The sequence below is a fragment of the Bombus terrestris genome, chromosome 16 (genome assembly GCF_910591885.1).
Source record: "Bombus terrestris chromosome 16, iyBomTerr1.2, whole genome shotgun sequence".
Lineage (NCBI taxonomy): Eukaryota > Metazoa > Arthropoda > Insecta > Hymenoptera > Apidae > Bombus > Bombus terrestris.
In genome coordinates this window covers 4,587,106-4,612,960 of record NC_063284.1, presented here as the reverse complement: position 1 = coordinate 4,612,960, position 25,855 = coordinate 4,587,106, and the positions used below count along the sequence as shown (strand labels likewise).

General features: G+C 37.7%; 1 protein-coding gene and 1 long non-coding RNA gene across 12 annotated transcripts in view; one reads left to right on the top strand and one right to left on the bottom strand.

The window, feature by feature from the left end:
- LOC110120207 overlaps window positions 1-25,855 on the bottom strand; it is a 76,344-nt gene that overhangs the window by 18,594 nt on the left and 31,895 nt on the right. The window lies entirely within an intron of this gene.
- Window positions 1-25,855, top strand: part of LOC100650947 (aquaporin) — a 54,854-nt gene that overhangs the window by 3,972 nt on the left and 25,027 nt on the right. For 4 of the 10 annotated variants that reach the window (XM_048413356.1, XM_048413360.1, XM_048413357.1 and 1 more), the window contains one exon: window positions 4,495-4,659. In XM_048413356.1, the coding sequence (XP_048269313.1) occupies window positions 4,524-4,659 (136 nt within the window). In that variant the 5' untranslated portion in view covers window positions 4,495-4,523. Of the gene's footprint in view, window positions 1-4,494; window positions 4,660-16,802; window positions 16,991-20,762; window positions 20,907-22,531; window positions 22,977-24,039; window positions 24,588-25,855 lie in introns of those variants that run through there. The other 6 variants (XM_048413364.1, XM_048413362.1, XM_048413363.1 and 3 more) reach the window with 3 other exon arrangements.

Sequence of the window (25,855 nt, the reverse complement as noted above, 5' to 3'; positions counted from 1 at the left end):
TTTCATACGTCAGACAAAAATAAAAAAATTACCTGATCGATCAGTGATTAATTTTCCCGTATCTCTTTTATAATTCATTATCCTTTTCTATCAAGCTTTTGATTGGATCTTCTCAACATTCTGAAAGTAACAACGCTTGTTGTTTTAAACTAAGCTCTTAAAGAGACTGCCTTACTTATGGGATGACCCGACGTAACATTTATAATACTTTACAAGCAAAACCTTATCCCTCCCTTGTCCTAGTCTCGTTAATTTAAACTAATTTTACCTTACATTCCTGCCCTCTTCTCGGATTTATTCCACCTGCAAGCAACTATGCTACCTTATCTTTCACTCTTGTTGGCCTACAGTCATCAACTCTTTAATCAAGCTACATCTCTTCACTTCTCTTCTTATCTTCTATTTGCCCACTCTCTTCCTTCCAACTTTCAATATTTCTCATAATTAGTTAATATCGCGCGCGTTTAATTCTTCATAGAAATTTTCTCGAATTGTATTTCGTTGCTTGTTTAATACAAGTGGAAGATTCCCAGATTCAAAGATTCACGCGAAGATAAAACACACGGACAGAGGCTCATAGTAGGTTGTCCGGAAAGTTTCTTTCGTTTGATAACACGATAATAGAAATAGAACGAAACGGATCATACTTAATTCAATAAAATAATATAAAACAGAAATTGTTCTATTATCATCATCTTATGAAACGAAGGAAACTTTTCGGACAATCTGATACGTATCTCTTCAATCTCATTCTAAACTTGCGCTGTGCAAAATTTCTTTGACAGAGGAAGCTTCATACTTTGCTCGGTACCGTTAAACTTGCTACGAATCGCGTCCTTTCCGCTACGAAATTTCCTACAAATAATAAAAATTCCCATTCTACTTATCGATATTTTAAGTTCGGAAAAAGTCGCAACGACGATTCAGAAAGACTTACGTCGAATCTTAACTTCGCGAGTCTTTCTTCCTTTTTCTTCTTTTCTTTGAAGCTTCGAAGCTTCCTATGTTAATCGTTGAAATACTTTGGCGAGCCGCTGCGTGTGAAACGACGAAGCAAAACGATTCGAATTTTCCAGCTTAACACCATGAACAACAAGTTCCGATCTGTCGATAACGTGTGACCGAGACTCTATCTTTCTGCTGTGGTATAATTAGCCGGTTAATGGAAACGCAACAATAACGTGCTCTTTAACGTCAATTAGCCTTGGCACAATGGTAGAATTCGATATCAATTAGACCACCTGAATTTCGGCCTGTGCAATTTAATTATCCGCGTCGTCAAAGTGTCACTGGTACGGTAGATTGCTAATTAATTGCTTTCTGTTTCGATCGTACGACCTGCACTTTCTATCGTTTCGTCAAAATCATCGTTAGGATGAGGCGGTAAACTCGACTCGCAGTGCGGTCTTTTCGTCGAGCTTTTGCCAGTTTCTTCAACTTTCATTCGTTGAAAGAATTCTTCGAGTTTTATTGTTAGAACACCGTACAACCACGTTTAATTGAACTTGTCGGTGGACAGTTTATATAATCGCAGTTCATAACAATAGAAACTCGTTGATTTTCCTCGCAACCTGTTATTTTTCGTTCACGTAATTCGAATAAGAAAATACAAGCAGTCACGTTCGGGTAAGCAAACACAGCCAGCCAATGTGCAACTAATTGATTCGCTAAAACTCAAACGATCCAGCACTATATCGTTTCAATTTGTTACGCGAATATTTGTGCATTTTTGAACAGTTCAATGATATAAATATTCACAAGATGAACGTAACACGCGAGGATATGTAAAATATCAGGGCTGCTTATTACGATATTTGCTAGATGGGGCATTGTAAATTTGTATGTAGCTTCAATTCCTTTGATCGCTGTTCGGACAAACATAAAGATAGGGGCAGAATGGAAATGCAAAAGTGTACAGCTGTGATCTGTTTCTGTCGATAGAAAATAATATTGCGTTAATAATATTGCAACTATGTGATTGCGGATTTTGTCATTACCATCTAATTAGGTTTAAATAATTTAAATTTTTATATTATTTAATAATAATATTATTAATTTAATATACTTGTATTTAATTATTAATATTACTTTCTTTTATATACAAAATTACATTACCTACAATATTTATAATTTAAAAAATTATACGTACATATTATTTAATAATAATATTATTAATTTAATATACTTGTATTTGATTATTAAAACTATTTTCTTTTATATAAAAAATTACATCACCTACAATATTTATAATTTAAAAAATTATACATACGTATTATTTTATAATAATATTATTAATTTAATATACTTGTATTTAATTATTAAAACTATTTTCTTTTATATAAAAAATTACATCACCTACAATATTTATAATTTAAAAAATTATACGTACATATTATTTAATATACTTGTATTTAATTATTAATATTATTTTCTTTTATATAAAAAATTACATCACCTACAATATTTATAATTTAAAAAATTATACGTACGTATTATTTAATAATAATATTATTAATTTAATATACTTGTATTTAATTATTAAAACTATTTTCTTTCATATAAAAAATTACATCACCTACAATATTTATAATTTAAAACATTATACGTACATATTATTTAATATACTTGTATTTAATTATTAAAACTAATTTCTTGTATATACAAAATTACATTACCTACAATATTTACATAAATATAATAATTACAAATTAAAAAATTATACATACATATATATATCAAATTTTATAAAATATTAAATTCATAATTATTTAATAGTAATTTCCATTTTTCTTTATTTGTTAAACTTGCTTTTTTTACTTTATTACTTACCTAATTAGATGGTAATGACAAAGTCCGCAATCACTTAATTGCCAAGCCAATAAATTAGCTACGAACAGCAATCGCACAATATATCAAACGAGGTGGAAAGAAGTGAAATACAAAAACCATAGTACCAGCTTTTTAAAATATTCACTTTCGTTTATCCAATAAAAATTCGAGATACGAGGAAAAAGAGGAGGGAAGAGAATTGGATATTTTCTTTTCTTTGAGATTGCTTTCTTCGTCAAATTTCTTTATTCATCCATACTTCTGTTGGTTTCTATAAATAGGAAATTTGTGAGTACGAAATCAATTAAAAATAGCAGATGTAATCTTTGAAACGTATAGTAAACTTTCGTTTTTTTTTTTTGTAGACTGAATGGGTTTGCGAAAACAGGAAACGTACAGTAGCAACGACGAACCTGTGTCTCTTTATCAATTCGATGTTACGACGCGAGAAAAGCGCCGCTTCCCAACGATTTACAGCCGTCCGCCTTATTTCTCGTGTTTTTCACAGTTCTGTCAGCCGCGATTTACGACCCCGTCCCACTTATACACGCGTCTCCGAACTCGCTGATAACGAAATCGAAAAACGACGGGTTTACCATTGTGTTTCATCGCTGCTGACAAATTCCGCATCCAGATATTTCCTATTTATTGAAATAGATAGAATTATTCATGGATGCTTTTTAAAAACAACCTCCATTTCTCTATCCTTCCTCTCCGTCCTCTGTTTCCTTAAATTTATCCATCGAGATCATCATTGACAAATTACTGATCAAAATGCTTCCTGTTTATAAAAACGAATTAAATTATTCATGGATATTTTTGAAAAAAGATTTCCTATTTTTCTCTCACGTTCTCTCGATCGTTTCATGGATACTTCCGAAAAAAGAATTTCTATGTCTTCTTTCGTTTCTCTATTTCTAGCAATTCGACGAGATGGCTACTGACAAATTACGGAGGAAAATATTTTTTATCCATAGAAACGAACAAAATTATTCATGGATATTTTTGAAAAATGAATTCCTATTTTTCTCTCACTTTCTCTTCATCGTTTCTTGAAATTCGATGGGATGGCTACTGAGAAATTTCGAGACAAAATATATCTTCCTTTTGTAGAAACGGACGAAACTACAAGTGGATACTTGTGAAAAGAAGAGTTTCTATTTCTCCTTTCGTTTCTCTATTTCTAGCAATTCGACGAAATTGTTACTGACAAATTACGGATTAAAATGTCTCCTATTTCGTAGAAACGAGCAAAATTATTCATGGATACCTCTGAGAGAAGATCTCCTATTTTTTTCTTCCTTTCTCTGAATTGTTTCATGGACACTTCTGAAAAAAGAATTTCTATGTCTTCTTTCGTTTCTCTATTTCTAGCAGTTCGACGAGATGGCTACTGACAAATTACGGAGGAAAATATTTTTCATCGATAGAGACGAACAAAATTATTCATGGATATTTTTGAAAAAAGAATTCCTATTTTTCTCTCACTTTCTCTCGATCGTTTCTTTTGAATTCGATGGGATGGCTACTGACAAATTATTTCCCATTTGCAAAAATAAACAAAATTACTCGTTGATACCCGCGAAGAAAGAATTCCTATTTTTCTTCCCTTTAAACTCGACGAGTTCTATCGATGAAATGAACGTTGAATTTTTTAACGGGCAGGCAGATTGACGTGGACCAGTTCGTGAGACATGGAGCAAACTGGCATCTCGATAATACAGACTGGTGCGATCACCGCCAGTACAGCGGGAAAATCGAAAAGCGTTGGCATCCCGTTCAATCCGAGCTCCAGCATACAGACTGCCACGAAGAAGTTCAAAATACCATGTGAGTCTGCTCTCTTTTTCATTATTAACGGATTTTCATTGTTAATTTATAAAGAGGCCGTGAATTTTTATATATTCATTGGAAATTTATCTCTGCTATATTTCTTACCTCTTTATGTCTCTTCAGATATCTTCTTTTTTCGTATAACACTTTTGTGAAATTCATAAAAATCCAGGAATATTGAGAAATTAGTCAAGTTATATTTCACATGAAAAATGTACAAATATGGTGTTAATAATCAAATAAGAACAAGCGAAAGCAACGTGCTATTTTATACAAACAATGCTTGGAGTATATCTTCAGCCTAAATGAATAGGCTCAAGGATAATTAGAATGTAGAATTTATCCAATAGAATTTCGAACATATAATAATATCGGTCTAGTTATAAATTAACAATTTTGTTTCTCAGCGATAGAAACGTGCCAGCGAACAAAGCATAACGTGTAATGCTGAAATATGCTATATAGAATAATAAATCATAAAGAATAGAATGATGATATATATATATATATATATATAGTTCTATCGTGAAACTAAACATTCCTTTTAATGAGAATGTAAGCGAGCGGCACGACGACGAAAGTTTCAATTCCGCAAAAGTTCGTTCACCTGATGATTAAAACGCGACGCGTGGAAAAAAAGAAAAGAAAAGAAAGAAAAAGAGACGAAAGGACGATTCGACTGGGTCTGGTGGGTTGCTGGCATTGCTTCGCCATGGAATTCCACTAGGCGGCCTGGTGGATAAAAATTCGATCGTACCGCGTAGAAAGGTGCTCGCTGGCACCGGTTCCCCTCGGGTGAAAGAAAAGAAAGTACCGGCGACGCGGCGTGCATTTCAGGAAATCGGGTTACCAGAGATCTCGTGATCGACCGGAAACTGCATCACGTGAAACGAAACCCGTGACCACCGAGTGATCGGCAGGCTCTGTTTGTGTTCAGCGCGCAACAGATGTTTTATTATGGAGAAAAACGACGAAATAATTTGCGTAGGTGATCCACGTTGCTGGAAACAGCATCTTATAGAGGAGAAAATATCGATATTACATGGTGTTTCTCCAAGTCTAGTTTTTTTTTTTTTTTTTGCCATGGAACAAACAACTAGATCGACGTAGAGGAATTATCGTTGTTCAAAGAAGGTTCACAACGATTATACTTTGATAGATTTTTTGTCAACATTTGGTAATTTATTATTTGCTAGAAACACGTTGCTCGAGGCAACGTATTACAGACGATATTTTAACGGTTTTCTGATCTAGTTTCTTTTTCGAATGGGGAAGATAACTAGATTAAATAACTAGGTAGGAGCTGTTGATATTATTTAAAAGAGGTTAACTAAGAGTGGGATGCGCATGTTTCGGTTCTTTGGTTATATTTTCGTGAAATTGTGATGGTTTACTATTATTTTTCCGCCTTGATGAGCACGTTATTCGTACTGTTTAATCGGTTTATGCTCGTTGGATATTAAAAATAAACTAATTAAACGATAGACGCTTTGTTTGGCAAATTGGCTAGAAATTTGAATGCTTTACATTTCCCTTACGAAACATCGGAAATCATACGTTTTTATTAACAACAATTGGCAAGAATGAATTTTTCTCTATATCTAAAGAAACTTCGGTCTTAAAACGATGATCGTATCTACTCGTATAGTTCTTTACGAAACTTTAGTCACTTATCCTTATTTAAAATTTATTTATTTTTATTTATTATTATTTATTTAAAATTAACCACACTCTGCTAAGAAATAATGTTATTCTTATTATCCAAAGGAAATTACCAACAATTTTATTATTCAGTTAGTTCCCATAAAAATTTCTAGGATTTGTCTCTAAATGTTACTAGACTGCATTGAATATCACCAGACGAATTCGTTCCTTAATATCTTCATAACCTTTGTATTCATTTCCATGCAGCAGCTTAAAAGACAGCAGCTGAATTATATTTACACGTGTTGAAGTTTGAATAAGTCTACGACGAACAATAACCCGGAAGATGGCTCTATTCCTGCTATTGCGTGTCATAGTGACATAGTGTGAGATAATTAGCATCGAGTCATTAACAGTCGCTCGAGGCTAATGACGAACATTCGCAAATTGTTTGAACTATTAAATCGAATAGTTACTTCGTCTCTGTCTCATTGTATTTCCACGAAAGCAGATAATCTGCTATTCAGGCTTAGACATTTTTAACGTTTAATCGATTAAACAATATCGTTTATCGCTAGGATCATGGAGGTTAAAAGATTTTATTATTCGAAATTCGAGATTTTATTTTCGAGAAATGGAACGTGAACGTGATTCCACGAAACTGGCTTTCGAGAAAGGTCAAGAATACCTTGTCCTTTCTCACGATGGCAAAAACCACATGGTTTCCATGTCGAGTAAGCAGATTCGAACCTGGTTTCTGCAAGCACCGTTATGGAAGCTGAAGGCTAATCGTGCTAATTTCCCTCTTGCACAATTCAACCACTGTTACTAGAGAAACTGTGCAGTTACAAGTTACCAATTAATACGTCGAATTAACACGCAAAAAAAGAGGTTCTACGTGGCAAGAAAAATCCATTGATCGCTAATTACTTTAACCGAATGAAACGAAAGAATTACACGTTCATTCACATGTTAATTGATCTTTCAAAGACTGCGAACTATAATACGTTCTAATAGTCAGAAGCTGATGGAATTGACGTTACAAAAAATGACGTATTTTGGTATACTGTCGAATGAGAAATTTTATTAACCATTTCTATAAAGAACCTTTCTAAAGAAGCTGATCTAGCGTCTCACGAAGCCCACAGCGTCGTAATTTCATTAGGCTTGTACAGCTGTGGTCGAAAGAAAGTTTACAACTGGAACGTGGGTTTTTAGTATACTAGATACTTTTTCTCATGTTAATAACAACAATTTGCTCTTGCACAGCGTGTCTCCTCGAACGGATCAAATATCTCGAAAAATACGAACGGTAGAAAAAAATGTGTCGAACGAAATTCCCACGATATGGGAGGTAGATGTACTGTGCTCTTGTGTATTTCACCTTGAGATGATCTTGAAACCTCTGATGATGAACGACGCGAAAGGCACAAGTTTATTTTGAAAACTTCTGAATGTCAGCTACAAAAACACGCGATAAAAGATGAGGGTCTTCTTTTAAGAATTGTAATGTTGACTTCATGAAAGATTTCAAGGTCACCGGAAAGTCAAATACACAAGAGTATAATATGTTTCTCTGCATGCCGTGTAATTTTCTCTTTGAAACCCTCCTTTTTTTTCTATCGTCTCGCAACTTTTTCAACTACATATCAACTTTAAAGCTGCAAATATGTTACAAAATAAACTACAAATTTTATAATCCGGATTGCTGATAGATCTCACAGGGAATCTTCGTTGTAGTTACGTTGCAATAATCAAGAAGGAAAATTCTTCTTTTCGTATTACGTGAATTCGTTGGTTTTGCAAAACAGTCTTTTAGAAAATGTAACAAAATTCCAAGCAACTTCCTCCGCCATCCAATTGTACGATGATTATATTTTGTTAAGAAAGATTGAAAGGTATGAAAGAAAAATTTACAACATTGGAACATCGTCCCGTTCCCCATGAAGAAGACAAACACGAAGAAATTAGATTCGCTGGTGAAAACGAGAAATCTAAAGACACCAGGGCAAGACACTAGCAAGGTTCCCACCCTGAAGATACACCTTCGTCAGTTTGATTACCTGGCCTGATTTATTGAAGCACTTACGAAGCGTTTTCTCACGACTGTGCCACTTGCGAAAGGCAAATCACACGAAACAACGTGGCCATAGGGGCGCCACGATATCGAGCCGATATAATCGCCGTGATTTCCCTCGTTTTTCACGTTCCAGATACTTTCGCGCGCAACTTTCTTTCCGGCCCGTAAGAGTCCTCGATAAGCGAAATCCCATGAGATTTCTACCTGCAATACATCCGAGTGCCCTGTTCCTTCGTCATCCGCGCTTGCAAACTCGGCTAATAAACACGCAGGGATCCTGAAACGTATTTTTCCGGTGAAAACTGGTCTTTACGAGGCGTTCAGCGTGGTTGAAAATGGTCCGTGTAGAAAGTTAGACGCGATGCGTGTAAGCGTGACTGGCAGAGCGGCGAATCCTAATCTCGTTAGTACTGTCTTTGAGCAAGAAATCGCGATAACCAGCGTAACGAGTGTTTGTCGTGTGCAGGAACATGTGTTTTGCCAACAGTTTATGCAGCGTAAAGCATATCGTAATGTGGCAAATTGGCAGAAGATCAAAGCCAACTTAACTAATTCCAACTTTGAGCATTAGGTTGTACGAGTAACTGTAACGAGTCTTTCATGCGCAGCCAGATATGCATCATGTGGATATTTATAGGGCTAGCGATTTCAACTGAGCATTTCAGGTAGCCAGGTACCCGTGAGACAGCCAGGTTTACAAAAATTGGCCGGCTACCCGGGTATCTCACCAGACACCTCAATACGCGAGATAGTCAGAATATGAGGCACCCATTTCAGGAGTCGACAGCAGACACAAGAACAATGAAAGAGGTTCGTATGAACATGTGTGCTATCTGTTCTTGTTTCCAAGTCAGAGCCACTTTTGTGTTTCCATAATCCGCAGCTACTTATCTTCGTAGGAGTTGGATAAGTAATATACACCTGGAATGTTTGAAACGTTGCGAAATTCTTTGATACGACGATCGCAAGCTTGCGGACACACCGAGCGATAAGTAAGCAGTTGCTAATTAATGAAACACGAAAATGGCTACGCGACTTTGAAAGGAGGACAGGTAGCACACACGTTCGTAAAAAAATTGTTTATTGTTCTTGTGCCTCTTGTGAAATAGGTCCCATGAGTTATGGTACACCCTTATCATTGGAAAGGGAATGAAGTAACCTGATTAATGCTGTGGATATTTATATATCTTAACGCTTTACTGACCCCTAGCATACGCACGTTCAACCGGCAGTTCAGGCGCAGATTTTCCCTGGCGCCGGCTCTGTTTCGGTTTAGGCTCTTCGAAACCATTCTTTTCGTTCATCGCGAACGGTAAGTTTTTCAAATTGGTATAAAACTGTGGGAGCTTAGCAACGGACGCGATTGAGCAAGGTACCTTGGTACTAAATAACAAATTACTGCTCAAATAATGAGAAAGATTGTCGGCGACAAAAACCGATTAATCGGCTATCGGTCGGTAAAGTGTTAAATTGCATTACGATATAGTAAATTGGGAAAGAAACGAACTCTTTGAGCACGAGACTTCAGTAAAGGAGGACTTAAGGTGGAAATAGCAATTTTTCTGTTATTATGGTGGGCACGTGATATGGTTCTATTAGACACCAGTTAATAAAGCGTGTGAAAGAGAGGAAGAGTGGGAATTGTGTCGTTTTGGAGAGCGGTCAGTGGACGTTCACTGCCAACTTGGCTCAATGTCACGCGTGTAACTGTTGCAGCTGTGTAGTAGAATTCGTGAGATTAATTGGCAATGGCACGACGACCGACGCGATGAAGAGACAAAACTTATCGGCTTGCCTAATCGCGCCGAGTGTTTTCAGAAAAGGTGACCGATAGAGTTAATTAACTTGTTGTTGGTCAGTTATATTCGTGACTCGCGAGATATGGTAATCGATAACAACTATTTTTCAAATTATGTACAATATGATAATTCCTTGTGAACGCAGACATAAACACTCGCATCAGACACTTTTATATAAATGTACGAGGATTTTGATGATTTCGAGATTTCAATGGTTTGAATGTATTTTTAATTAAGTGGGACACGACTCGTTTTCATCGTCAGTTAATTCAGAACTGATGTTATATTGTACTCAAATAAAGATTAAACGGAATTTTTAATCTTATCCCAAACATAATCAAACTGATTCAAACTTAATTCGAATCTAAGCCAAACTTAATCAAATCGCTTCAAATATTTTCAAATAAACGTAGCAATTGACTAATCTATACTAAATTTTTAAGCCTATTAACACTCGAGCTTAGTTAAACCAAATTTATCTCGAACCCAATCGCTAAAACTAATTCAAACCTAACTCAACTCCACCAAACCAGTTCAAACTTAGTTCAAATCTAATCCGATTGCTTCAAATGCTTTTTACAATAAAATTTCGTCTCCTGATTATTTTCTACCTACACACATTTGTCAATTTTCTTTTTTTTTTTTTATTGAAGATTTAAATTTAATATAATCTCGATCATCCGTTATCATTTAAAAGAAAACCAAAGGAAATATTAGACAAAGCGAATCAGAATCACCTAATCGATGAAATTTGGTGACAGCAAATTTTTTTCTTATTTGAATATTTGGAGAATTTGTCGAGTGAAGAGATGGTCGGGGTGAACGTGTTGCGGAAAGCGCGGAGGCGACGTTAATTGGAGCGTGGAACGCTCGAGCAAGAAGTAGTCCTCGATCTTGGGAGCTTTCGCGCGTGCTCTCGTCGAATCGCGAGCTATATGGGCCGAGGAACGACTAAACTGCGGCGAGACAGAAATTAATTCCGCGCGCGCTTTCTACTCCAGTCTCTCGGCACGCTATTAATTCGAGAGGAACTCTATTGTTTCAGTTTCGAGCGTATCGAGATATTTAACACCGGCCAGCTCGTAAATCACGCGATACAACGCTACATTTTCTTAATCTATGCAAAACATTCGGAGATAGGTTAGCTTTTCAATAAATTCTCCTAGACGTGGAATCTAGTTTACAGGATGATACGAATGTAATGTAAATCGATATTTAAACGGATTTGATTAAAAGTTGTTCTTGTTAAAAATACAAATGTAAGTTAAGTTGTCAATAAGTTCTTATAAACACTAAGCTTTATATACAGAGTGATGCAAAAGTGAGCCCTAAAAAGTAGCGGCCATGTTGGAATCTTGGATATAACCTAACCTAAAATTTGATTAATTAAGTATTTAATTTTATTATGGAATATCTTCGTTAGAGATAACGATACATCTTCTAATCTACGTAAAACATTGGAAAAAGATAAGACAATCAGGTTCTTTAAAAAATATGTCAAATAAATATAGAAAATTAGTAGGGTTGGAAATCAAGATTTTGAGAACTTGAACTTAATTATATACTTCGGGTTGAAGAAATATAATGAATTTTTTATTACAATAAATGCAGAACATTAATTAGAAATATGGGTATGGGTGTAGAAAAAGTCAGTAACAACTATTCGTGAATATTCGATGATCGTGTGAATGTTAAATCAAGGTGGTTTCATCCCATTTCACGCGATTATACGTTCACCGTTTATCCGTTACGTGGTGAAAAATCGATCGCTATCGAACTTTCTATCGTTACGTTTTTTATCGACGTAACCATTTCCTTCTTTATCGAGCCACGCTATCGAGTGATTAATGATTCTTCTCACTAAGAGTAGATGGCGTGCTGATTACCACCATAAATTATTAATTGATGCAAGCTATGGGGAAACTGACCATTTCTTATCGTGTTTCATGCTCGAAAGGCAGACGATCAACCTTTCACTCTTTTCTAAATCACGAACTATTACTTTCTCGAATCCTAATTACGAGCAGGTAACTTTCATCGTAATTACCGGCAACACCTATATCCCTCGTAATTCTGCTATTATGGACACCAGATATCATCGCAAACTTGTATACACAATCTTCCGAAAGAAGAACTTTGGTTCTAACACTAATAAGTGAGAGAGGCACTTCCTCGTTCCTATCTCAAATTTACAACAACGGTTAGAATGTGTTGCCACCATTATCTGGCAACTCATTCTATAAGACATGACTTACATCGCGCTTTTATATAACGAATATTCTTTCGAAAGTATTCAATTATAATATTAGGAATATCTTAGAACAGTGTTCTAAAATGAATTCACTTTTAAGCACTGAACCAGAATATTTATTTCGTTAACTTTATTATACTTTGATTTTCGCGTGATTAAACGTTTCTCCTTCTTGTGTTATTTTATCAACGTATTCATTAAGCATATTGAATCTAAGAACCGATTTCTCTAAATTTGTTTATCGATACTGTAGTTTCTTTTTCCTTAATAGGTTACCTTACCTGGTTTTCATAAATCAGATGAAAGAAGGTGTAACATAACCACAACTTTTGTATAATGATTTAGTCAGTAGCAATACCAATAATAGCAATGCCGATGAATTGGCAAGTGATAATTTCAAAGACTAAAGTAAAATTTCATTCATGCAAATAGTAGGTCAATTATCTAAAACGGTTCCCTGTGAATGTGCAGATTGGCGCACCTGACTCTACAGAGATGAATAACACCAGAGTCGATCCTTTTCCAATAATTAGGCTATCATTAACATGGAATCGTACTTGAAAGCCGTGGCAAACGTCAATGACTGATCACTGTCACTCTCGATCGGACGCTAATGCAAATTGTGCGTGACACGTGTTGCCTTCTAATTATATCCGGCCGGTACACGGTTAATCACGAGAACTCTGCTGTAATTCTGGGGCAGACGTGCCTCCGCATAACCTCCGTCTAACCCTATACACACCAATACGCGGCAATTTCGCGCAGAATTTGACACATCGCGAATCATCGAAAAATCGAGGAGCTCGTAGCAAACACGAGGCCTGTTAGATTTTTCAAAAATACGTTTTACGCGACGATACGTTCCGATGGTCAGGGCCTAGACTCATATTTGAATTTAATTGGAAACCAGTTAACAGTCAAATCAAAACGAACCAAACTAATTCGAGGTTAGCCCAAACCTAATCGTTTCATACAATTTGCGGAGAAATCTGTGACCGAGTAAACTATTAGGTTACCTCAAGTGTTTTTCTTGAAGTTTCGAAATTTTCACTGAAACCACGACTTTGTATCGCAACGTTATAAAACATGTATCGCATGATACTCGAAACTGCACTTCGCCAAGTTTGACGCCATTAAGGCTACTTACGCGATTTTTGATGGTTCACCGTAACGGTTATGGTGGCCATTTTCTCCGCGGGAAAGTATCACGATAGTAAACCTAATGAAACATTAATGTCAATATGATATTTTCTTTTTATTTTTTTCCTCTTATATGCCTCGAGAGTGGAAAGTAGAAGTTGAGCGTTAGCTTATTAAAGCGTATCGGGTGATTCATGAAATACTAAATTCTAGGGAATTATGGGGATAATTGGTAAGAATGACACGAACAGATGTAAAGAGAGATTCACTCAGCGCGTCATCTCTTAGCTACCTGAGAATTGTGGTTACAATTGATGCTGATGATTCATTTATCCAAGAATTATTTTTCTCGGAAGCTATAAAACCTTGCTAATTTACAATTAAACAAGCGCGTTTCATATATTCCTTAGAATATATGTAAAACGAGAAGAAACGTTAGAAAGATATAAGGAAATTTTGTTTTGTCCTTAGCAATAAGGAAATACGAGAAATGAGAATGTTTTATAAACACGAATCTAATAAAAAATTATTTGATGTTGATGAGTTTCGTAAGAAGATTTCGTATAAGATTACACAATATATATGTATCGCTGCATCGCCAGTGAAATTTTTCGCCTGTATCTTTCAAGATTATTCAGAAACTGCTCGTTTGACCTATGCTATTGATTTCTTCATCACTGATACCGGCCTTATCATTCCTGGCACACGTATACGTAACAGTGACCCGAGATTACTGCTCGTATCCGCGACAAGTAGAACAGAGGCACTTTTAATCAGGCCTACAAATCGTTCAACACAAGCATACAGGCCTCGTTGCATTTTGTTTTTAAAAATAACATATTTCTGTTTGAAGATCACAGGGGACGAATACGATAAACGATTTTTAAATTCATTAGTCGATCGTATACGTATTGAGTTACATAATTCGATATTTAATGACGCATTGTGTCAAGACGTAAATTCTTTGGTATTATTTATCGATAGTATATTTTCATAGGCGTAGAATAGACACTTTTTTCGTACAGGGCTATACAAAAGTAAAATGGGAATAGCTTCGGTGGTAGAATATCTCTTGTTTGGATATCAAAGGTAAGTTATGTTTCTTATACTATAGAGACTGCTTAAGGTTTGCAAGCTCACAGGTAAGTTAAGTTCTGAGAATATTTTCGTGATTTTGCTATGTATGTAGGCTTAGTCTATAGGATGATACAAAATTTGCATGCTCAGTTTAAGATCTAAATAAACTTAACGACGATAAGTTGGATTCTCAATATGTACATAATTGCACGTGGTTTCGTCCATAGGATGGTACAAAAGTAATGTAATTATTAAAGTAACCAAGTTTGATTTACAATACCTCTTATTAGGAAGCCAAATGGAAATCAGGTTTTCAATATATTCTCGTGTTCGTGCAGCTTCATCTACAGGACGCCACAAAAGTGGTGCAACCCTCGAATTAAGCAAGTCTCATCAAGAGTTTCACTTTATCAAGAACCCAAATGCGAATTAGATTGCCGATAAATTCTCATATTCACACAGTTGCATCTACAGGACGTTACAAAAGTAACATAACCTAGAATTTAACCAAGTGCAGGAACGAAATGGCTGTTATTGAGAGCAGGGGGGCGACTAGGGTTCTTCCAGGAATTCTAATCTCGTTTCCACGACTGTCTAACGTTCTATTCAGAAATAGAGAGACTCGGCAGCCAGGAAGGATGAAATTTCGCACGATTCAGGGGTAATTTCATCTGGAAGCGGCATCGATCGAGCGTGCACGTTCGCGGTTACCCTAATGAGTCGCAGCCAGGGGAAGGCCCCCGACGTAATTAAGAAAATTGCAGGCGATCGAGCGTGGATCTTCGTTGCGCCAGGAAAATCTCGCACGTGCTCACTAGCGTTATTCCGGCTTCCGGTTCGGCTCGAATATCAGCTCGTGCCGCCTCTAATGTTCACCTTTGCCTGCCCGCTTGCCCTCTTCATTATGCATTCACCGCGAGTCCCTTCGTTAAACCTCTTTCTTCGCCCGATAGCCATCTCCTTGACATCTGTATTCCAACCGAGGCTCTGTTTACTTTGGCGCCAGCGATATCGGTCAGCATTGCCATTACCATATTCCTAGATCCATTAGACAGACCTTGTTATGAGGAATTTTAAATTTACAACTGCTGAAAGCGTTCCAACTCTTAGCATGGAAGCTGCCCGCGTTATATTAAATATTTTGAAATTTCATTTACGCTGCAATGAGTCACGACGTAGTCGTGATTACGTTGGCAAAGATTGAAACAGAGCTGAAAACGTCTATACAGTGGCTATGGAACACACTTGGACACCACTGCGTTTATTATTGTAATTGATATATTCATTGATTGGATTTGATCATTTTATTCGTTTCATCAAAGAGAACTACCCGTTTTATGTTTCCAATTACCTACAAATACCTACAAATTTCTATGGCGTCCTATGGACATAACGTCATTCCTAGAATCCAACGTTGATACGTTAATAATGTTCTGCTTCTTGTTAACATCTAAACAAAGTGACTCACAGCCTTGTCAAAGACCCAACCAAGGAAAATTACCTATTTCAATAAATTCCATTTACTACAAATACCTACAAATTTCTATGGAGTCCTATGGACATAACGTCATTCCTAGAATCCAATGTTGATACGTTAAGAATGTTCTGTTTCTTGTTAACATCTAAACAGAGTGACCCACAGCCTTATCAAAGACCCAACCAAGGAAAATTACCCATTTCAATAGATTCCATTTACTACAAATACCTACAAATTTCCACGTGGTCCATGGCCAAACCGAGAAGCTAGCATAACCATAAGATGACCGTGTTATCGAGCGTCAAGCAATTGGGCTGCACTGACAGAATCAAAAATGAATTCACAGCTAAAGGGTTGATAGAATCGCAGTAATTTCGATATCGATGTATCGTCATTCTCCTTCCAATTGGCGGCCACCTTCGGGCCTGTGATCGGCTGTTTTTCCATCGACAGAACATGGCCTGGAGTTCCGCCGCGTCATCCGACGACCGCGTCTCTGGCAATGACTGTGCGTCCACTTTCCTTACAAAAATTGCCTCGCAGGTTCAGCTAGCGTAAGACCGTATGACAAAAGACACACCGATCGATCGTGAATCACGTCTCCGTCGCGTCGATCCGGTCCCTCGATCTCTCACAGACAATCATAGTTCTCTCCCTCTTGTCTCGTTACAGGGCTGAGCAATTTAATGAGAGAGGATGCATCCGGCTGGAAGACGCTGTGCATTGCCGTTAGCGAGGCGATCGGCACCGCCATTCTGGTCTTCGTTGGATGTACAGGGTGTGTCGGAAGCTTGGGTGTTCATCCGAACGTGATGCAGATCTCTCTGGCCTTTGGACTAGGTGCCATGATAGCTATACAGGTGAGCATTTGGAAAGTGGCTGTGAGTCAGAGTTTTCGTGCCACATCTTGGGTTGTCGTTAGGTCAAATGCAAAACCAGGGCTCGTTTCATCACAGACGACAAAAGTTAACGCATGTAACGTCGTAACGATCGCTGGAAAATTACTGTGCATTTCTTATCTCCTCGGATACATTTGCTGGGAATGGAAAGTATCATCAACAGATAACAGCCCATGCGCGAACGCGCAGTAAGTTTTAACGTCAAATGGCTGAAAAGAAGAGTTTAAGAGAGTGAAACTTGGCTCGGTGATAACTCCACGCTATGGGGCTGTTTCTCGCGTAACGCTGATGGCCCGCTCCTACGAATAAAACCAACTACGGACAGATTCGTGACTATTTTACAAACTCGTATGCTGTCTGCGTGCAAACGAGATAATGCGAGCAGAGCGGTCATTTCCACGCGATAATAACGCGAAAGCTCCTACATTAATCGACACGTTTCTTTGTTGGGACAGAACGTCGTATACTTAAGTGGTGAAGTCGTGCTGTTGACTTGAACGCGACGCATGATTACGTTCGACGTGAATTGCAGAGCCAATGTTTCAGAAACAAAAGGCAGTCCATGCATGTTGCGTCCGATTAATCGAATCGATGCCACGCAGTAAACAAATCCAAGGTTTAACCAACATCTTACTACGTTATTTCTTATGTAACTTCTATCGAATTTGTAATTATGCGACTGAAACAGAGTACAGGTTTCTTAACACTGTCACGAAGTTTGATTTTCTTCACCTGATTTAATATTTAATCTCTTACACGAGTATAATCGAGGAAAAATTATATTGCCATTTCACGTATACACTGTTACCTCTGTAAACTATTTTTAATTTCAATTCGAATGTATCTTGGAAGATAAGGAATACACAGTAATTTCCTTAATTTCTCTATCAGTATGTGTATACAAGTCGATTCACAGATGGAAACGGTTAATTCCACATTCTGGCATTTGGAAAATTTGGTTATCAACGTAGTGTTTAATTCATCGATCAATGCTTGTATAATTTTATCAATCTTCTCTACTTTTTCTTTCGTGTAGCTGACAAATTATATGTAGGTCATCGCTCAAAAGTACCTGAACATTTGTCTATTTGTTACGAGATACGATGGTCGATAATATTGCAGCGATTTTTATAATCGCCACAGATGATTCCTAGTTCATCATCAACCAGTTAACTGGGGAATTTACTTTTAGAAATCTCTCGCATACACGTCGAACGCAGTTAACACTTTGACTGCCACGTGGGTCATTGGTGACCGGAGCGCTTCAACATCTTACAATTGTAAAAATTGAATGAAAATTCACAGTTAGGGCATTTAGAATATAACCGATAAATAGAAGATACTTTGAGATAAAAAGTACCCCATTGGACGATTAAACATTTCTATTGAAAGATCAATAAAAAAAAATGAGAAGAAATGTTGCATCTAACGTTGCACTGTGTTAAAACACTTTGAACATAAACGTGGCTCATCGATACAATCTGGACGATAGGTGGTCATCTTTTTGGTCCGATTCTTAGCAATTTTTCATCCTAACTGTTTAACATTTTTTTATAGCACTCTCCGCAGAATTTTCGTGCCAGCTACGCTTGCCCTTCTTTCCTCTGCATTTCGTGTCGCGATCTTCGTCGAATAAGTATATTTCGCGGCTCTGGCGAATGACACTGTGTAAGATGCATTGCGAGTGCCATTCTAAAATCTGATACCTTGATTTTTGTTTTTGTTGCTTGTTTATAGAGTATCATCGCGTTTGAAATTGATGTATTTAACAGTAACTCCGAAGCTAATTTTGTATACCACTTGAGGGTTCTTCTATGTGTTGTAGAATATGTTATCATTTGACCTGATAAATCTACAGCACATTTTCCTCTGTTGTGATCTGCCACTACCATTGGTTTATCAGAAACATAATTCTTTTTATCTCTATCATTTCAGTCGAATGTTTCGTCGATATCATAAAAATAATCCTAATACTGTTTACTAATATCTTCCACACGTTTCAACGATATATTCTGCACGGTTTGCCTACGACGAAATAACGAATGCGAATGGTTTGTTGAAATAAACGAAGCCTTGTTCTAATATGTCGCTATCGACTGTTAGCAAGGCGCCACAATGGTCCCCGTGACTACCAATAAGATAAACGGTCCATTGGGGAAGGACGTTGTCTTACATCATCAACTTATTATTATTTTACCATTATATGCTTTGAATAATAAAAATACTCCCGTGACGTCCTGAGCGAAACATGTGATTTCGGTGTGCCAGTCAAAGTGTTAACTAATTAATATATATATATTTAATTGATATACTGTTACTAGAAGTCGACCAGATACTTATCCGGGTACTAGTTAAACGTATTATATATAGTAGAAAACCTATTTTCACATTTTTAGATTTATCTTGCCACGTGAAAGCTAAAGTACTCTGAATCGTCGAGCCGAAGAAAAATTTGCATTCGTCGATCATTTGAAATAATATCGACTGTGCTACGTTATTTGTATCTTGGATGATAACGTTGTCAGTTACTCTAGCTAATAAATTATTCCGTAATTTAACAATTCGCCAATGCGTCAGATATACACAGGCTGGCTTATAATTAATTCGGGGTTAGTCTAATTAATTCTAGTTCCGTTGCTCGAGAAACCAGATGCTAATGAAGTTCAGATAGGTTGATTTGATTGAACCTCTTGCTTTTGGCACTTCTAAAACTCATCCATTGCTTACAATTGCTAATCAAGCCAATCCAAACAGGGAATCAGAGGGTCAACGACTAGATTGAAACTCTATCTTTAGACTTCCGGGAACTCGCAATAGCTTCGATTTCAATCACACTGACGCTTGTAAATTCTTGAATCTCTATCCGACTTGTCACTTTTCTATTCCAACTTTCCTTTTTACCTTTTGCCATCTCTCTGTTCCATTTCATACATTTTCCATCGGTGTTCGATTCCGTTCGTGGCTTCCACCAATCCACGGAACAAGCAACCGATGATAAAAATTTACCGAGAGTGGCTCACTGATTTATCCTAATGTCTAGTTTGCCAATTTCTTCGAAATTTACAGTTTCGGCTGTTTTACTTCTCGCGGCAATTCAAATTGCAAGCAAGAAAGTCGATACGTGAATTCATTATTTTCTGTTGTTCAGCAACGACAATTCCTTTGTTCTCGTATCGTTGGTTTCTTGCTCTGTCGTCGTCATAATCACGAGGCCGACATGCGGAAATTTCGCTTTTCTAATTATACTCGCAATATGTCGTTTATCCTATGTCAGAGAAATAGCAAACTCCCTTTGATTATCCAAATTATTACTAATTGGCTTGGCAACTAAGTGACTGCGGATTTTGTCATTACCATCTAATGGCAAAATCCGCAGTCACTTAGTTGCCAGCCAATAGATACCAAGATGTTCGCTTACAGCGGAGGAAAGAAGAAAGTAGTACAAGAACGCGCGATAATTGCAGAGGAAGGTGTTACAATTGCCAGGAACAATTACATTACCGGTAGACGTAACGCGGATGACTGTTATCAGCGTGGTAGAAATCTAATAAAGAGCGTTATCGGTACAGCAAAGTTACAACGCAACGTAATTATTATACACGAGTATAAATTTAAAACTTTCTTCTGCCCACTGCTGTGCATTTAGCGATTAATTAATTATTGCAATATTTAACTGCAGGAATATTTATATTCCCTGATGTTTCTTGTCTCACTGTGTTATTTTACTTTCCAGTGTATCGGACACATCAGTGGAGCGCACATAAATCCCTCCATAACAGTGGCAGCTCTGATCCTAGGGAGAGTCTCTCTGCCCATGACCTTCCTCTACATTTGTTCCCAGTGTATCGGTGGACTGATAGGCTTCGGTCTGATTAGGGTAAATCACCGCTCGATACTAGCGCTACAACTACCGTACTAAACGATTGTGGCATTTACTATTAGCATCTAATGACAAAATCCGCAATCACTTAGTTGCCAAGCCGATAGTTCCAGATGTTCGCTACGATGAAAAATTGCGCGGAATGGAACTTGCGTTAATTAACAGGACACGAGATACAAAGGACAAAAATATCTTTGCGTTGGTGTTGTTGCTGTTTTGTCAAATTCGTAGGAACCAAGGTTCAAAGTATAATACATGCGCGTCTTACCGGCAATTTTTCAGTGCGTAGAACTCCAAATGTTCACCAATTGCTGATCTTTTTCTGTCGAATGGCTCTTGACTAGTCTGCGTGGTTGTACACGCGATCAATGACTGTACGAATTTATACTTAATATTCTTTACGATACAAATAAATGTATATATAGTGTACGTATAATGCAGTAAATAAATAAACAGGTAAAACAGATAGAAGAGAAATGTGCGAAGCAGATCTGCATGCTATCGCCATGTGATCTCGTGTAAATGGTTGTTTGATAGTCGGAGTTCGTACGAAGGTCAAGTTTGATTTTTCAGACCAGATGACACGTTTCTTTGCGTAGCATCAGCAGTGCACTGGTACGTTAATAAATCGCCATTACATAAAACAATGTGTTGGATCGTTCACACGAAGTATATCATTTTCTCTTGCAATTGACTTTCATTGACCTTGAATGTTCTTGAACGTGTAGATCATTGTACGCGTCTTAAAACGCCACGCTAGATGGTACGTAAAGAAGCACGTCGTTTCATTTGAAAAAACGAAAGTGATCTTCGTATGACCTCCACGCGTCCGTTTATCAAAGAACTATTTACATTAAATTATGTGCTTCACTACATCGTGCAATGTTTGGTTTGACACATCTGTTCTGCCACCAATAACAGCCGAGATATTTAGGTGACCTATTTCAGTCTCACCCTGTATATGTAATAAATAAGATCGTACGATAATTATAACAATGTATGATAATATGATGGTACAACACAGATCTAGTCAGGAGCCGATTTACCTTGACGCTAATGACGCTATGGCGGCCCCAAAAGTGTTTGTGAAAAAGATCAATGAACGATTGTCGATGAATGATTGTCAGAATCAGATAAAATACGTCTGTCAGTTTACAAAGACTGGGATAAGAATTTTGGCTCGGCTGAAACAACATTCGTCGAGTGAACGCGTATAGCTGTTGGAATATTCGAGATGCCCATCGACAACTCGATGGGTCCATTCGAAAGTGTCCAGGAGGATTGTTGCGTTTACTATCAATCCATCAAATCCTCCGCTTGAATTTTTCAAGCAGTTCTGCATAGTTAATATTCACCTGGCCCAAGCGAATATCGTGTCCTGACTAATTTCCTATTGGTTTAACAAAAACCATTTGGCATCTTATAAATTTGCTTTAGAAAGGTGAAAGGTTGGGTCGAAGGTGACCCAAAGTGATCATTAGCTTCAGGATTAAATCCGCCATTGGATGTAACAAAAATTTAATGCGGCACCTCGATCAACACGTCGGTAGTTTTAGCGTTAAGTCGAAACCCAATCGAAGCTCGTCCAGCTTCTTCGATACAGAATTCTTCGATTTCTGCAGGTGATAACACCGGTGCAGCTAATGTACACCGCGCAGGGGGCAGAAGACTCCTTCTGCATGACGGACATTCACACAGATCTGACCACTCTTCAGGGTGCCATGGCGGAGGTCTTGGCCACTGGGCTTCTCGTCTTCTTCGCTTGCGGTCTATGGGACTGTCGAAACGCCGCCAACACAGACTCGGCACCAATAAGGCTTGGCTTCTGCATCACCGTCCTCTGTCTCATTTTCATCCCATACACTGGCTGCAGTTTGAATCCAGCAAGGACACTAGGTCCAGCCATCTGGAATGGCTACTGGACTAATCATTGGGTCTTCTGGATTGGTCCAATCGGTGGCGCTATCGTGTCGTCGCTGCTGTATCGATGTCTGTTTCTTTGCAAGACTACCGAGTCTGAATAGCGGGCAACGTCGGAACAGTGCTACAGGATGATGAATGGCGATGGTAGGTTTTGCAGTTGCACGATCAGGATTATTAGGAATAGTGAATAGCGATAGTAGAGCGTCCATTTGTTCCAACTTATCGCTGATTAGCCTCCTGCTACGTTTTATTTCCCGCAGGACAAACGCGGGATAATAATAAGGCGACTTGTAACTTGTGCGGTTTTCTTCATTCCAAGACTCGATATTGTCACGCGGAAGAATTTACTAACGCGTTAACTGAAGCGATCTCTGGCGATAATTTCTTAATCGTCTGAATTGATTATAGGAATAATTTCATAATTTCTTTATTTGAGAACATAATTGTATGGGAACATATATAGCGTATTGGCCGTCGCGCTCATTTCATACACGATGTCCCTGTATTGATGGTACAACCGTGGAGAGGGTGATTGTACATAAAAAAATAAGTCGAAAATGTGGAATACATTTTTTTCATTCGAGGCTTCGTTTTCGAGAAAATCCACTTTGAATTTCGTTCGGCTACGCCTGCGCTTGACCATCTCGTGGTTAAAATTAAACATATGCTGTACGTTTATGAATAATAATAAAGCGTGTAATTCTTAGGAATTACTTTATTAATACAAAATTTGTTGAAAATGCTGGCCATCCTACTGCATACGCGGATGTGCTCTCCGAATTCAATTTTTAACGCATCTTTCTCTTTCAGTTCTTCGAACGGGAAAATGGTCCTCGCTTTTCATTCTGCAAAATTTGTGTCGTTTTCGGAATAAACTTTTCCTTTATTATGTACGTTTCTACATAAAAGTACAAAGTAAATAACGGTTTATATCGAGATCCGTTTAAGCACGACATAGTCAAGCGCACGCGCACCAGGTCCTCAAGCATCGAACGCGCACACAGCCGTCTCATTCGACGATTCACAGTTCTTGTCGTCCCCTTTCGTACAGATAGAATCGAGAATTCCTGGAAAATTTCTTTCGTCTTCGTCGGTTTCCGCTCTGTTCGCTCGATCTCACCTTCCGCAACTGATCGATACGACTGAGGGGAAGAGGCGGTGAGAAAATAGATCGAGCCACGTTAATCCACTGTCTTATTGGTTTCAGCGAGCAGAATCGTATTCAGATGGTCCGTAGTTCACAATTCGAGCGAGAAATCCTAATCGTGTCGCGGAAGCCGAAAGTGGGGGACGATCGCAGGGCCGAGTAAAGGATCGAGAATCGAGAGGAGGCGGAAACTTCGCGGAACGTCAGGCGAGAAGGACTTCTCGGTTGCGCAAACCGATTTTCCCAAACGATTCGTCCTCTTCTTAGATCGATATCATCTCCTCTTACGTATATTTTTCTACGAAGTACGTAATTTTCGAACCGTGGCGCAAAGTTTCGCGTAATTTCGATGGAAAGTTTCCGAGAGGGAGAGAAGAGAGGGAAGCGTCGTAGAATAAAAATTGTTCGTAGAATTCTTTGTCTGTGAATAAAACGCGGGAAAGGATCGCAGATTGTTTTCAATGCCTCGTTCATCGAATGAATAGGTCACGGAAGAATCGAATTCTTCGATCTATTGCGTTTTTAAAATTACGAAATTTTGAATTTGCCAAAAGCGATCGAGGTGTGTGCACGCAGAGGCAGAAATAAATTTGATACGTTTTAAGAAACTTTTATCGTGTCTTTTCGCCGCTCCTACCTTCTTCCATCCTTATTTTGATTTTTCATTCTCAGAAAAAAGGAAAATACTTTATTATTCTATATTTTATTAAATTCATAAGTTTACGAGGTCACGAGTAGTTTCGCAAAAGAAACACGATCTCTGTCGACCGTTCAATCTCAAGACTGTAAATAAAATAATTCTCCAGCCATACGATTCTTTCGTACAATTATTTAATCGCCCGGCAATCGTTGATAAACAAATAATAAAAACTTGATAGCTGACAAAAAGAGCGATTTTAATTTCAACGACAGGCTGCTGCCTGTTTCGACAGCTTTCGCATGGTGAAAAAAAGATTTCGAAAATGAGCGATTAAAACCGATTCATTTGCGTTGCGTCGCTCTCTGCGAGTTCCGAAAACGTGCAAACGCTGGCAGCTGGCGCAAAAAAAACTCTCGACACGTTTACCAACACCGTGCAACAGCTCTTGGCGCGATAACAGAGTTTATCTGCGAAAGTTTTTTGCTTGAAATTCGAGAAATATTGAACACGACATATACAGCAAATTAGGCGTCGTCTATGACAGAAGATCGACGAGTTTGTGGCTCGTCGTGAAGTCGGAAATCGCCGCGTCTGAATTTTTTCATTGTTTCCTTTTTACCGCACGAACAGCCTCGGTAAATGTTCCGTATGGTTTTTACAGAAGTCACCGGCGAACCAGTCGTTTCGTGGCTCATTTTCAAAATCGTTTTTTATACAATAATACAAACTGTCAAAACAGAAAAATGTTCTGTCGTTGGAATAACAATGGAATATCGGCGTTTCGATCCGCCACGAAGCTTTCACGCCCAACAGCGGATGAGGCTCCAGGATAAATAATTTAATCACATCTGTTGCAATCGGACACGGATTTTTAACGCTAACTCGATATGTTTGTAGCTTCTAGCGTATTTCACTATCGTTAATTGTTCTACGATTTTTCATTCCCGATAGATACTTATATATTTACATATATTATATTTATTATATGTTACATATTATATATTATATATCTATATATATTTATTTATTTATAGATATAGATAGATCATACACAATAGCAGCATTCGTCTGAATGACGAATTATCATAAGTCGAAGAATTTTCAGGCTTCTTAATCGCGCGTTGAAAGAAACGTATGACTAATCGTTTCTAGAAATTGCATATTTTATTTTATCAACGATGTCTCTGCTTTGAGATATTTCCCATACTCGATAATATTCGTCGTACAACGAGTGGT